The sequence below is a fragment of the Capra hircus genome, chromosome 14, assembly GCF_001704415.2.
Source record: "Capra hircus breed San Clemente chromosome 14, ASM170441v1, whole genome shotgun sequence".
NCBI classification, from domain to species: Eukaryota; Metazoa; Chordata; class Mammalia; order Artiodactyla; family Bovidae; genus Capra; species Capra hircus.
In genome coordinates this window covers 91,296,352-91,310,706 of record NC_030821.1, presented here as the reverse complement: position 1 = coordinate 91,310,706, position 14,355 = coordinate 91,296,352, and the positions used below count along the sequence as shown (strand labels likewise).

General features: G+C 41.6%; 1 protein-coding gene across 1 annotated transcript in view; it reads right to left on the bottom strand.

Moving 5' to 3' along the window:
- SDHAF4 (succinate dehydrogenase complex assembly factor 4) overlaps window positions 1–12,492 on the bottom strand; it is a 33,823-nt gene extending 21,331 nt beyond the window's left edge. The window contains exon 1 of the mRNA XM_018058821.1: window positions 12,337–12,492. Coding sequence (XP_017914310.1) covers window positions 12,337–12,457 — 121 coding nt within the window. The 5' untranslated portion in view covers window positions 12,458–12,492. The remainder of the gene's footprint in view (window positions 1–12,336) is intronic.

Below are 14,355 nucleotides of genomic sequence, written 5' to 3'. Positions count from 1 at the left end.
TTGGATTACCGTGATACTGAATGGTGTGCCTTGGAAAAGAACCAAGGTCATTCTGTCATTTTTGAGACTGTGTCCAAGTACTGCATTTTGGACTCTTTTGTTGACTATGATGGCTACTCCATTTCTTCTAAGGGATTCTTGCCCACAGTAGTAGATATAATTTAACTCAGGTCATCTGAGTTAAATTCACCCATTCCAGCCCATTTTAGTCCACTGATTCCTAAAATGTTAATGTTCACTCTTGCCATCTCCTGTTTGACCACTTCCAATTTGCCTTGATTCACGGACCTAACATTCCAGGTTCCTATGCAATATTAATCTTTACAGCATCAGACCTTGTTTCCATCACCAGTGACATCCACAACTGGGTATTGTCTTTGCTTTGGCTCCATCTCGTCATTCTTTCTGGAGTTACCTCTCCACTGATCTCCCATAGCATATTGGGCACCTACCAACCTGGGGAGTTCATCTTTCAGTGTCCTATCTTTTTTCCTTTCCATTCTGTTCATGGATGGGATTCTCAAGGCAAAAATACTGAAGTGGTCTGCCATTCTCTTGTCCAGTGGACCACATTTTGTCAGAACTCTCCACCATGACCCGTCTGTCCTGGGTGGCCCTACACGGCATGGCCATAGTTTCACTGAGTTAGACAAGGCTGTGGTCCACATGATTAGATTGGTTAGTTTTCTGTGATTGTGGTTTTCAGTCTGGTATTACTAGGAATTCTTTAAGAATTCCTCACAGTTTGTTGTGATCCACAGTCACAGGCTTTAGTGTAGTCAATGAAGCATAAGTAGATGTTTTTTCTGGAACTCCCTTGCTTTTTCCATGATTTAACAAATGTTGGCAATTTGATCTGTTGTTCCTCTGCTTCTTCAAAACTCAGCTTTTACATCTGGAGTTTCTTGGTTTATGTACTGCTGAAGCCTACCTTGAAGGATTTTGAGCATTACCTTGCTAGCATGTAAAATCAGTGCAATCATATGGTAGTTTGAGCATTCTTTGGCATTGCCCTTCTTTGGGATTGGAATGAAAACTGACCTTTTCCAGTCCTGTAGCCACTGCTGAGTTTTCCAAATTTGCTGGGATATTGAGTGCAGCACGTTTACAGCATCATCTTCTAGGATTTTAAATAGCTCAGCTGGAATTGTGTCACCTCCATTAGCTTGTTTGTAGTGATGCTTCCTAAGGGCCACTTGATTTCACACTCCAGAATGCCTGGCTCTAGGTGAGTGACTCTACCATATTGTTATCTGGGTCATTAATACCTTTCTTATATAGCTCTTCTGTGTATTCTCTCCATCACTTCTTAATCTCTTCTGCTTCTGTTATTAATAGTTCTTTACCATTTCTTTCATCACTTCCATCTATGTAAGAAATGTTCCCTTGGTATCTCTAATTTTCCTGAATAGATCTCTAGTCTTTCCTATTCTATGGTTTTCCTCTATTTGCATTATCCTTGCTATTCTCTGGAACTGTGCATTCAATTGGATGTATCTTTCCCTTGCCTTTCACTTCTCCTTTCTGCAGCTATTTGTAAAGCCTCCTCAGACAACCACTTTGCATTCCTGCATTTCTTTTTCTTGGGATGGTTTTGTTCACTGCCTCTTGTACAATGTTACAAACCTCTGTTCACAGTTCTGAAGGCAATGGGTCTACCTCAAGATCTAATCTCTTGAGCCTAATTGTCACCTCCACTGTATAAGCATAAGGGATTTTATTTAGGTCATCTGAATGGTCTAGTGGTTTTCCCTACTTTCTTCAATTAAAGCCTGAATTTTGCATTAAGGTAGGGAAGGAAATGGCAACCCACTCCAATATTTTTGTCTGGAGAATTCCATGGACAGAAGAGCCTGGTGTACTACAGTCCATGGGGTCACAAAGATTTGGACACAACTGAGTGACTTAACACACTTTGCAATAAGGAGCTCATGAACTGAACCACAGTCAGCTCCAGGTCTTGTTTTTGGTAAGTGTATGGTATGTTTCAAATTTTCTAGAAATTCATAAGCATTTATGCAAAATAAAAATGGCACAAAATCCCTGGCTATCAGGTATAACATAGACAAAATCTGAAGCTAAAATTTTGCTTCTTAAATGACGCAAATATATGACAGTAAATAATAAAAGTAATATTATGTATTAGGTGCCAATGTGCCAGGCACTGTGTTAGGAGCTGGAAAAAATGTCAACTTATTTTTATGAGTATAATTGTGAATTATAATAATTCTGTTTAGCATGAACGTGATCATTTTCTGGAAAAGTGACACTGGGCAGATGTGGTAGAGACTGCGCAGTGTGTCCAGCAGCTGAGCTGCTTTCCCCTCTTCCAGTGAGTTCCAGAACGCCCACTCCCACTGTCTGTGATCAAGCTGAGCAACAGGCCACTCCCTTAGGGATCACATATCCCAGTCTTCCCTGAAGCCAAGCAGCCACATGTCCAAGTTGTGGCCAGTGGGCTGGGTTAGGAAAAACATATGCAAATTTTAGGCCACCTCAATTTCCCAACAAATCAATTGCCCTGGATTTCTTTTTCCATTCCCTGAGATTGTAATGTGGACAGTGCAGTGACCCGCCTGTAAGGGTTACAAGGAAAAGCCAAAAGATCAGATTTCTCAAGGTGCTCTGAGACCACAGAACCATAAATAGAACTATTTTTGTATCAGGTAGATGTGTGACAAAATGCGGAGGAAAAGAATTTTTCTCATTTTTGCACAATACATGATTAGACAGGACACTGGGCTCCTTTACAGAAAAGAGGAAATTCACCATAAAGCTCACATCTTCTTTTTCAAGGGATGCTTTGGCCTTTTCCAAAGCCTATATACAATTGTGTCTATTAGAACATTACAGGCAAGAAGAATGACTTTCTAAGAGAACTAATAAAAGCAAAGGAAGAAGAGTAAACTGTCACTAAAAAAACAAAAATAACTTTTCAAAATTTCTGTTTGATAGAGATGCCCAAGCTCTACAGCCAAACTCATCCAAAAAGGTAAAAAAAAATACACACACACACACACACACACACACACACACACACACACACCCTTTCTAAATCAGAGAAAGAAATGTTAAGAAAGGAAATAATGATAAGAGTATCAAAGCATTCCTGTAAGATAAACAGTTAAGCTGGTATATAACCTGGGTCTTTCTCACCTAGAGTTTAGTGTACAGAGGTCTCAGGACAGCAGGGAGAGCAGTCTTTTGAACCCAAGGAAAACAAATAGCTACTAGAGGCCAGAACCCAGGAAGGGTCATGCACTGAGTAAAGAGAGTGATTTGGAAGATTTTTAAACGTGCATATAACTACTTGGGGAAGATCTTATTAAAATGCAGATTCTTAATAGGTTTGGTATGACCTAAGATTCTGCATTTTAACAAGTTCCAAGGTGAAGCTCCCGTTGCTGGTCCAAAGAGCAAGGGACTGAAAGACAAACTCTAGTTAATGAACACCTTTGTTCTGTGTAACGATGTTAAAAAGGAAGCCCTTCTTGATATTTTGAAGCCACTGGTTGACCATATCTGTGTTTACGTCAGATTACACACTATGTGCAGGGTTCAAAGACCCTCAGGGGAGCATCTTTCTATAAAGTGGATTAAAGTCTGAAGCTGAAGTGCTTTCAGACACATGGCAGAAGCAAATCCTCTGAGGACAAAGTTTTTCAACTCATGTCTTCTGGAAGTCTCAAAGAGGGAATACCAATAAAACATTCAAGGAAACAAGCTATCATATGCAAGATGGACAAACAACAGAGCTAGGACCATAAAGATCTATATACTGAAATCAAAATTAAAATAACTAATATGTTTAAGGAAATAAAAACGAAGCCAAAGAGACAAATGAGTAAGAGACTGAAAATTCACTAGGCCAATAATTAAAAAAAAAAAAAAAAACCAAAAAAACCCAACCCCCAACAACCACAAATTTAAATTTAAAGCTCAATAAAAGCCCTAAATAGCAGAATAGATATAGCTGAAAAGAATTAGTGGCCCAAGTAAAGTTCTGAAGAAATTATACAGAAAAAAGCATAGCAAAAAGGAGATAAAAATAATAAAAGCAATGTTAAAATATTTGGAGGATAAAATGAGGGCTAACAAATGTTTGTTTCATCACAGTTCCAGAAGGAAATAATGAAAAGACCAGGAGACGCCCAACAGACAGGAATGTTCAGATGTAGGAAACAGCCTCAAGTCAAAAAACAGAAAATTAAATAAGAAAAGCACATCTAGACACAAAGTACAATGAAGAAGCCAACATCAAAGGAAGACATAAAAAGTAGCTAGGTAAAGGAGAGATTACTAATGAAGGAACAAACATTAGACAGAAGACCTCCCAATAGCTATAAAGAAAGCCAGAAGAGAGAGAGTTGTGAGACAATGATACGTTTATTGAAACTACCTTCCAAGAATAAGAGAAATAAACCATATTTTCAGATTAAAAATAAAATACATGTTTAAAAAAAAAAAAGCACTGAGAAACTTTATCACAAGACCATCACCAAAGGGAACATCTAAACAATGTACTGTAAGAAACTGATTCAAGAAGTAAAAGTGTGAAATAAAAAGAGAAAAATGGAAGTTTTAAACATTGACTATATAAAAATGTAATATGTTGATTTGTGTTACTACATAATTCCACCCTAACATATACACAAGAAAACATACACACACACACACAACCCTAAAAGGCTGAACAACAGAGTAGGAGGGTGAATGAATTCAAAGCATTTTTAAGGTTTGTACTGTTTAGGAGGAACATGAAAATATTAATTTTGGGGGGCTCAAAAATCACTGCAGATGGTGATTGCAGCCATGAAATTAAAAGACGCTTACTCCTTGGAAGAAAAGTTATGACCAACCTAGATAGCACATTCAAAAGCAGAGACATTACTTTGCCAACAAAGGTCCGTCTAATCAAGGCTATGGTTTTTCCTGTGGTTATGTATGGATGTGAGAGTTAGACTGTGAAGAAGGCTGAGTGCTGAAGAATTGATGTTTTTGAACTGTGGTGTTGGAGAAGAGTCTTGAGAGTCCCTTGGACTGCAAGGATATCCAACCAGTCCACTCTGAAGGAGATCAGCCCTGGGATTTCTTTGGAAGGAATGATGCTAAAGCTGAAACTCCAGTACTTTGGCCACCTCATGCGAAGAGTTGACTCATTGGAAAAGACTCTGATGCTGGGAGGGCTTGAAGGCAGGAGGAGAAGGGGACGACAGAGGATGAGATGACTGGATGGCATCACTGACTCGAAGGACATGAGTCTTGAGTGAACTCCGGGAGTTGGTGATGGACAGGGAGTCCTGGCGTGCTGCAATTCATGGGGTCGCAAAGAGTCGGACACGACTGAGCGACTGAACTGAACTGAAGATGTTAATTAACTTCAACTTCCTCAAGCATGCATTCAGATTTCAAGACTAACCAATAAAAACCAATGTGTATCTTTGAAATCACAGAGGAAAAAAATGGAAGAAAACATTTAATTGAAAGTATGACAAATAGAAGGTAACAAAAAATGAGATGGCAGAAATAAGGTCAATTTTATCAGTTAATATACAGTAAGTCCCCTATATATAAAAGAGTTCCAGTTTGAGAGTGTCTGTAAGTCCTACTTGTTCATAAGTCCAACAGAGATCAGCTGGTAAAGAATCCACCTGCAATGCAACAGACGATTCCTGGGTTGGGAAGATCCCCTAGAGAAGGGATAGGCTACCCACTCTAGTATTCTTGGGCCTCCCAGGTGGCTCAGATGGTAAAGAATCCACTCACAGTGTGGGAGACCTGGGTTCAACCCCTGGGGTGGGAAGATCTCCTGGAGGAGGGCATGGCAACCTACTCCAGTATTCTTGTCTGAGGAATCCCCATGGACAGAGGAGCCTGGTGGGCTAGCCCATGAGGTTGCAAAGAGTTGGACACAACTGACCATGACTGACTGACTAAGCACAACATACAGTAAGTCCCCTACTTACCAAAGTTCCAGTCCGAGAGCGTTTGTTAAGTCCTACTTGTTTATAAGTCCAACAGAATTAGTCTTCCCTTGTTAAAGGTAGCTCAGTTGGTAAAGAATCCACCTATAATGCAGGAGACCCCGGTTTGATTCCTGGGTCGGGAACATCCCTTGAAGAAGGGATAATAGGCTACCCACTCCAGTATTCTTGGGCTTCCCCTGTGGCCCAGCTGGTAAAGAATCTGCCTGCAATGCGGGAGACCTGGGTTCAATCGCTGGGTTGGGAAGATCCCCTGGAGAAGAGAAAGGCTACCTACCCACTGGAGAATTTCATGGGTTTGTATAGTCCATGGGGTCGCAAAGAGTTGGACACAACCAAGCAACTCTCACTTTCAGTTTTCACCCAACTATCACAGTGGCCTATATAGGACTGTACTATAAGTTTTTAAAACTTCTCACAAAAATAATACATAAAAAACAAAAACAAAAATAAAACATTTTTAATCTTATGGTGCAGTACCTTGAAAAGTACAGTATGACAGCTCAACAACTGTCATACAAGGGCTGGCATCAAGTGAATAGGCAAGAGTTACTGACTGGAGGAAGGAGAGGAGGTGGGAGATGGTAGCGCTGAAGACTCATCAGCAACAGATGTGGTGCAAGCTACAATTTCAATCTCACCTGACGTTGATGTTTACATCTTTGAAAGTTCACAACCTAAAGATTTAGATGTAGGTGACTTACTGTGATTGCAAATGGATTGACCTCTCCAGTTAAAAGGTATATACTATCAGACTTCAAAATAAAAATTCACCAAAATCTAGTCTTATGCTGTTTATATATAAGAGAATTATCATGGTTCCAGTGTTACCTGTTGGATATTCCAGGCAAGAATACCAGTGTGAGTTGCCATGCCCTTCTCCAAGAGATCTTCCCAACCCAGGAATCAAACTTGAGTCTCTGAAGTCTCCTGCACTGCAGGCGACTTTATTCCTGGTAGAATAAAGACTTAAATACAAAAAAGCCAAACTATCGACTTTAAGGAGAAAATATAGGAGAGTATCTTTATGACCTTAGGGTTGGGAAGGCTTTCTTACAGAAGACTACAAAGCACTGATAATAAACAGAAGGATCAAGACAAGAAAATAACATTACAAAATTGTTTACCAAAAGCACCACCTGGGAAGCCCACATAGCTATACAGAGAGCAAAAATTAGAACTTTATGCCTATATATTTAAAGTATATAAAATGAACAATTTTCCAGAAAAATTCATCAAAACTTAATTAAGAAGAGAAAATCTGATAAATACCACAATAATCATTACAGAAATTAAACTAGTAATTTAAAATCTTCAGTTCAGTTCAGTCGCTCAGTCGTAACCAACTCTTTGCGACCCCATGAATTGCAGCACGCCAGGCCTCCTTGTCCATCATCAACTCCCGGAGTTCACCCAAACTCATGTCCATGGAGTCGGTGATGCCATCCAACCATCTCATCCTCTGTTGTCCCCTTCTCCTCCTGTCCCCAATCCCTCCCAGCATCAGAGTTTTTTCCAGATTTAAAATCTTACCTCACATCAAAGGGCAGGTCTAGATAGTTTTGCATGTAAATTGTAACAAATACTCAAGGAATGACTTATTTCAATCTTAAAGAAAAGGACTAAAAGACTCTTAAATTCATTGTAAGAGGCTAGAATAACTTTAATTTCAAAACCAGAAAAGGAAATTGCAAGAGAGGAAAACTACAGGGCAGTTTTTAAACAAAGTATCAGCATACCACAACCAATATTATAACAACATAATCATCCCGATACATCTGAATATTTTCTAGGAATCTGAGTTAATTAGCACAGAAAAATCTGTAATCACCAACCCACTGTATTAAAGAAGAAAAATGAATTAAAAACAAGATGAAGAAAAATGAATTTTTCAAGATTTCTTTTTGTCTTAAAAAAACAGATAACTACATAAACAAATAAACAAAACCCCATCCTTCTAGAAATGGCAAGGAACTTCATTAACAAAATAAAGGGCATATCTACAGCTAATACTGCATGTTGAAATATGAACATATTCCCTTTATAATTATGAACAAAATAAGTATGCCTATCACCACTTCTCGTCAGCACTGTATGTACTGAAAAACCTGACCAAGAACAGAGAAACAAGAGAAAATAAAAAGATATAAAGATTGGAAAGGGAGAAAAAGATTTTCATTATTTGCAGGCAATATTTGTGTCTACCCAGCACCACCCCCACCAAAATCTACAAATAAATTATTGAAATTAATAAAGTAATTTACCCAGGTTACCAGATACAAAATCAATAAACAAGTCAACTGTGTTTCCATACATAAGCAGCAACTAGAAAATAATAATCTTAGAAAATACTGAGCAGTTGTAACCAAATTCCAGCAGAAACTTTTTTAAAAGAATTTTATATGGAAGCAGATATCCAAGAATAGCCAAGACACTTCTGAAAAACAACATGAAAGGACTTACCCTACTAAATATTAAGAGTTGTTACAAAAGTATGGTTGTTAAGATAGGTATTACATCACAGGAACAGACAAACAGATCAATGAAATGGAAAAGAGAGCCAAGAAATAAACCGAGGTGTCCATGCATATGTAAGATAGCTGCATTTCATTGGGGGGTGGGGGGAAGTCCAACATATGGACATGGGACAACTGGTTACTGACATGGGAAAAAAGTGAAATCAGTTTCCTGCCTCACGCCATGCATGGAAAAAAGTTCTTGGAATAAAGACTTAAATACAAAAAAGCCAAACTATAGATCTTTAAGGAGAAAATATAGGAGAGAGAATATTTTTATGACCTTAGGGTTGGGAAGGCTTTCTTACAGAAGACTAAAAAGCACTGATAATAAACAAAAGTATCAAGACAAGATAACATTACAAATTTGTTTGCCAAAAGATACCTTTCCTTTGAAGTTCTGTAATTGTACAGTTGGATTCATAATTTTATTGTGTCTGCTGCTGAAGATAATTTTATTTTAGGCTGCGCTGGGTCTTCTTGCTATTTGGGCTTTTCTCTAGTTGCATCAAGTAGGGGCTACTTTCTAGTTGTGGTCCAGAGGCATGTCACTGCAGAGTCTTCTCCTGTTGCTGAGCACAGGGTGCATGCGCTTCAACAATTGTGGCACACAGGCTCAGTGGTTGAGTTCACCGGCTCTTGGGCACAGGCTCAAAAGCTGTGGTGCACAGGCTTAGCTGCTCTACAGCATTTGGGATCTTCCTGGATCAGGGACTGAACCTGTGTCTCCTGCACTTGCAGGCGAATTCTTTACCACTGAGCCACCAGGGAAGCTCTGAAGATAATTTTTTCAGAAAGACACAATAAGAGTGACAAAAACAGCTCACAACCTAGCTTGTACAGCTGATATCTTAAGTGACATCATCTTGGGCCTACATAGTTCCTCCAGTCTTTCTGCCGACCCTACCCAGGACTGTATGGGGTAAATCGCTCTCTGTTGTCAAGGGCTCAGCAGTTAATAGATACTGTTTAATAATCAGTAGGATCAGATGACCCCTAAACTGTTAGTCCCCTTAAACAAGGATGAAAACCTCAGCTGACACAGTCCCAGCCACCACAAGACCAATTAGCCATTCATAAATCTTGACTTAGGAAGACGCATTTCCTGCTTTTACACACATACCTTCTACCTTCATATGCTGCTGTGCTGTGCTTAATTGCTCAGTTGTGTCCTCTTTGTGACCCCATGGACTGAAGCCCACCAGGCTCCTCTGTCCATAGGGATTCTCCTGGCAAGACTACTGGAGTGGGTAGCCATCCCCTTCTTCAGGAGATCTTCCCAATCCAGGGATCAAACCCAGGTCTCCAGCATTGTGGGCAGATTCTTCACTGTCTGAGCCACCAGGGAGGCCCAAGAATACTCGAGTGGGTAGCCTATCCCTTTTCCAGGGAAATTTCCCAACCCACGAATTGAACCAGGGTCCCCTGCATTGCAGGCGGGTTCTTTACCAGCTGAGCTACCAGGGAAGCCCACATACCTTCACACTCTAGGTTAACTATAAAACTGTCCCAGTGGCCCCTTGGCAGTGTGAAGTACAGCCGCTAATGCTTCCTGATGGCTGTCTGTCTGATCCCAGCCTGTAAGTCACCTTATGATAAACTGACCCACCGATTATACGAACCTCCCTGCCTCGCTTTTTCAGTCTCAAGATGCCTTCTCAGTTCAGTAAGCATTTGTCATTCCTGCCATCCTCAAACAGAGCTATTTGCCACACTTTTGCAAGTTAAAAAAGGCATAGTGGTCAAACATATGTAAAGAATGTAGATAAGCAAGACAAACAATCCAATAAGAAAATGAAGATATATTTCACCAGAAAAATTAAAAAACTTTTGAAAAGATGTTTCATTTCTCTAACCGGAGAAATGCAAAATCATAATGAAACACTATTTCAACATGCTACACACACACAAAAATTAAATTTTCTGATGTTATCAGATGTTGGCAAGTATTTGGAGCAATAGGAACTCTGATATACTGCCGGCAGAAGTATAAACTGCCAGTAGGAATGAAAAATGCCTTTACGATTTGGCATCACATTGTAAAACTGAACAGGTCTTTACCATATATTCCAGGAATTCAACCTCTTGTGCAAGTGCACCCACATATACACCTGATGTGTAGCAGCCAAATCTGATGCTTCCTGAATTACACAATGTCCCCTGAGAGGGGGAAAGGAAAAAAGTATAATGTGTGTATGTTTAATTGCTAAGTTGTGTCCGATTCTCTTGTGACCCCAGGGACTGCCAGGTGCCTCTGTCTATGGGATCTCCCAGGCAAGAATACTAGAATGGGTTGCCATTTACTTCTCCTGGGGATTTCCCTCACCCAAGGATGGAACCCACATCTGCTTGGCAGGCAGATTCTTTACCACTGAGCCACCTGGGAAACCCCCTAGAGGTATGATACATTCTAACCATTTACTAATTACAACATCTCATAACAATATGGATGGATTTCAAAACAATGCTGGTTGAAAAAATCAGGTAAAACAAATACAAAAGGCATGAAGTAATTTCTATACAGTTACACAACTGCATCAGGAAGCAGCACACAGCTTGGCAATGGAAACATTCTATTTCTTAAACTGGAGAATGGGTTCATAAATGTTGGCTTTGCTTAACTCATATATGTTGTATAAGTTTTTGGTAGGAAACATTTCATTGTTGAGCATTTAACCTCAGTAAAAAAGGGATGTTGAATAAACACAGAGCAAAATTGTATACAGTTATTACTTTGAGGTTTGGATAGCAAGGGGGATTTTACTTTACATATTATTCATTTCCGGACCATTTACAATTTTTACAATCAACAAGTGGTCTGTCTGGGTCATGTACACATTGTTATATTAAAAATGGATAACCAAAGACCCACTGTATAGCCCATCGAACTGTACTTAATGTTATGTGCTAGCCTGGATGGGGCAGGAGGGGGTGGCTGGAGAGAATGGATACATGTACATGTATGGCTGGCTCCCTTTCCTGCTCACCTGACACTACCACAGCATTGTTAATCCGCTATACACCAATACAGAGTAAAAAGTTTAAAGTCTGAAAAAAATACAAAACAAAAAGCAGTATGTCTGGAAGAGAAATGATAGAAATGAAAACAAGCTATATATATATAAATATATAAATGAAAACAAACTATATGTGTTTATGTATGAAAACAAACATCTTGGGCCCATTAGGATGCCGGCTGGAACTGTTATCAACTTTCAATTTCTCCAGGATGTCCTAAACTAAAACTATGCTTAGAATAGTCTGTGAGTTAAGGCTGTAACATATATCGAGATAAATGTCCACCAAAAAGGGCTTAAAAAAAAAAAGTCTGTTTTTTACTGAGAGCATGCATACTTTAATACTCTCCTGGCTTCATCTAATTTTTATTATACTTATTTGCCTTGGCCTACTTTGCCAAAATTCAGTGCTTTTTCCATATTTTGTACTGCAAACTGCCATAAATCCTTTCCGATGTAAATACCCTAAGTACAAGACGCCTGCACTGCCTCAGGGCCTTTTTCGGCACTGTGCACGCGCACTAGCGCGCCGCGCGCCCTCCAGGACCCGGAACTTCCGCTCCCCCTTGGTGGCCAGTGCCGCGGCCGGCGGAAAGCAGGCGTAAGGCCGGGCGAGCCCTGTGACCGTGCCGCTCGGGTTCCACCTGACCCCGGGCGGGAAGGACCTGTCCGTGCACGAGTCCGATGGACAGGGAGGCTCCGCGGCCCCGGGGGCCCCCGAGACGGCAGCACACTGCCGCCCGGCCGGACGCGTTTCTCTCGGCGCTTGGGCCTTCGCGACCCTGCCCGCGACCTCGGCCCCAGGCCCGGGTGCCTTACTTGCCGCTCTCCACGCTGTAGTCGGGACGCGGCCCAGCAACGAAGCGAGGCCTAACGCAGCCATGGCTTCCGCTCCCGCGGCGTCCGCAACAGCCTTCCCTGAGGTGTTAGCGGGTCGCATCGTCCCGGCACGCCCCGCGCCTGGGGCGGGGCTGCGTGCGACCGGGGGCGGGGCCTGTGGGGGCGGGGCTCTCTCCGGCGCGGAGCTAGTCTCTGAGGTCCGGACTGTTAGTCACTCAGTCGTGACCGACTCTTTGCGACCGCTTGAACTGTAGAAGGCCAGGCTTCTCCGTCCATGGAATTCTCCAGGCAAGAATACTGGAGTGGATTGCTATTCCCTTCTCCAAAAGCTAACGTGGGGCCAGGCGCGCCCGCCCGGACGCCACCCCAGAAATCCGCTCTCCGTCCCTGGGCCGTCTGCAAGAAAAAGTGGAACAGCTCAGCCTTCTCTTGAAGAACAACCCAAACTATCCTGACCCCCATGTTGATGAAAACCTCAAATCATGGGTGAAGGTGGATCCCCCCAAACGGAGGGCATGCCTTCGTTTGTTCATCTTAATCCGTCTGCTGCGCCTCAACTTGAAGGTGAAGGCCTCTTGGGAGTTCGCTGTTTCAGGCCACAAAGATTGGGCAACTGCTACTCTTACTCGTGCAATAAGTTTCTTTCCCCTCAGTTCTCTCTCTTTTTTACATGTCTGCTTGTTTAGTGAACTTGCACCCACTTACCGCGTGGACTAGAAGATGCAGTTTGAGTGCAACACCGAGCAGAAGGCTCTCATCTGGTCCAGCTGCAGGGAGGTAGAGCTGTGCATCTGCGTTCCTAGTCCAGCAGCTCCAGTGACGTTCGCAGAACGTATGGCAGGGTAGGAGGCTTCATGGGACCTGTGGAAGTCTACACAGAATCACAGTGGAGTCCCTTTGATTTTTTTTTTTAGCAAAGATTTTGGCTTGCTCTTGGGCCCATTACTTTGCCAACAAAGGTCCGTCTAGTCAAGGCTATGTTTTTTCTGGTAGTCAGGTATGGATGTGAGAGTTGGACTATAAACAAAGCTAAGCGCCAGAGAATTGATACTTTTGAACTTTGGTGTTCTTGAGAGTCCTTTGGACTGCAAGACGATCCAACCAGTCCATCCTAAAGGAAATCAGTCCTGAATATTCATTGGAAGGACTGATGCTGGAGCTGAAACTCCAACACTTTGGCCACCTGATGTGAGGAACAGACTCATTTGAAAAGACCCTGATGCTGGGAAAGATTGAAGGCAGGAAGAAAAGGGGACGACAGAGGATGAGATGGTTGGATGGCATCATGGATTCAATGGACCTAAGTTTGAGTAAGCTCCGGGAGTTGGTGATGGACAGGGAGGCCTGGCATGCTGCAGTCCATGCGGTTGCAAAGAGTTGGACACGACTGAGTGACTGAACTGAACCGAACTGGGCCCTGGTAATGTCTGACCAAGTCATTCACATGGCTGCAGAATCTGAGTTCTCTGAACCCGAGATATGTTTCTCCTAGGTAAGGACTCTTTTCACCAGGAGGAAGTGGTATTTTTAGAAAGGCCCAAAGCCAAAACCGCAGCAGTTTTAACAAGTAGCTTGGTAGGTTGCACACACACCTTTTCACCCTTAGTTCATATTTACAGCTTGATGATGAGTTGCGTGTGACCAACTTGATCAAGGAAAAAAACTCGAAGCTAGATTACAGAGGCCTTTGCTCAATATACTGACCAGCTGGCAAAAGACTGCTTTGTTATTTTGAGCATTTTACAGGTGCCTTGAGGAATAGCACAGACAAAACAAATAAAAATAAATCTTCCCAGAAGGAAGGATTTTATCTTATACTCTGCCTGGAAGGAGACAGAACTTGAGATAAAGATATAGATCATTTCATGGGCACTGAAATCAAGAGGGACTGGGAAAATGTAAAGGTTTTGTGATACTTTTTTGGAATTAGGACATCTCCAAATGACGTCAAAGCATAACATTTGGGTCCCACTGAATGCTCAAAAGAAAGGTACTGTC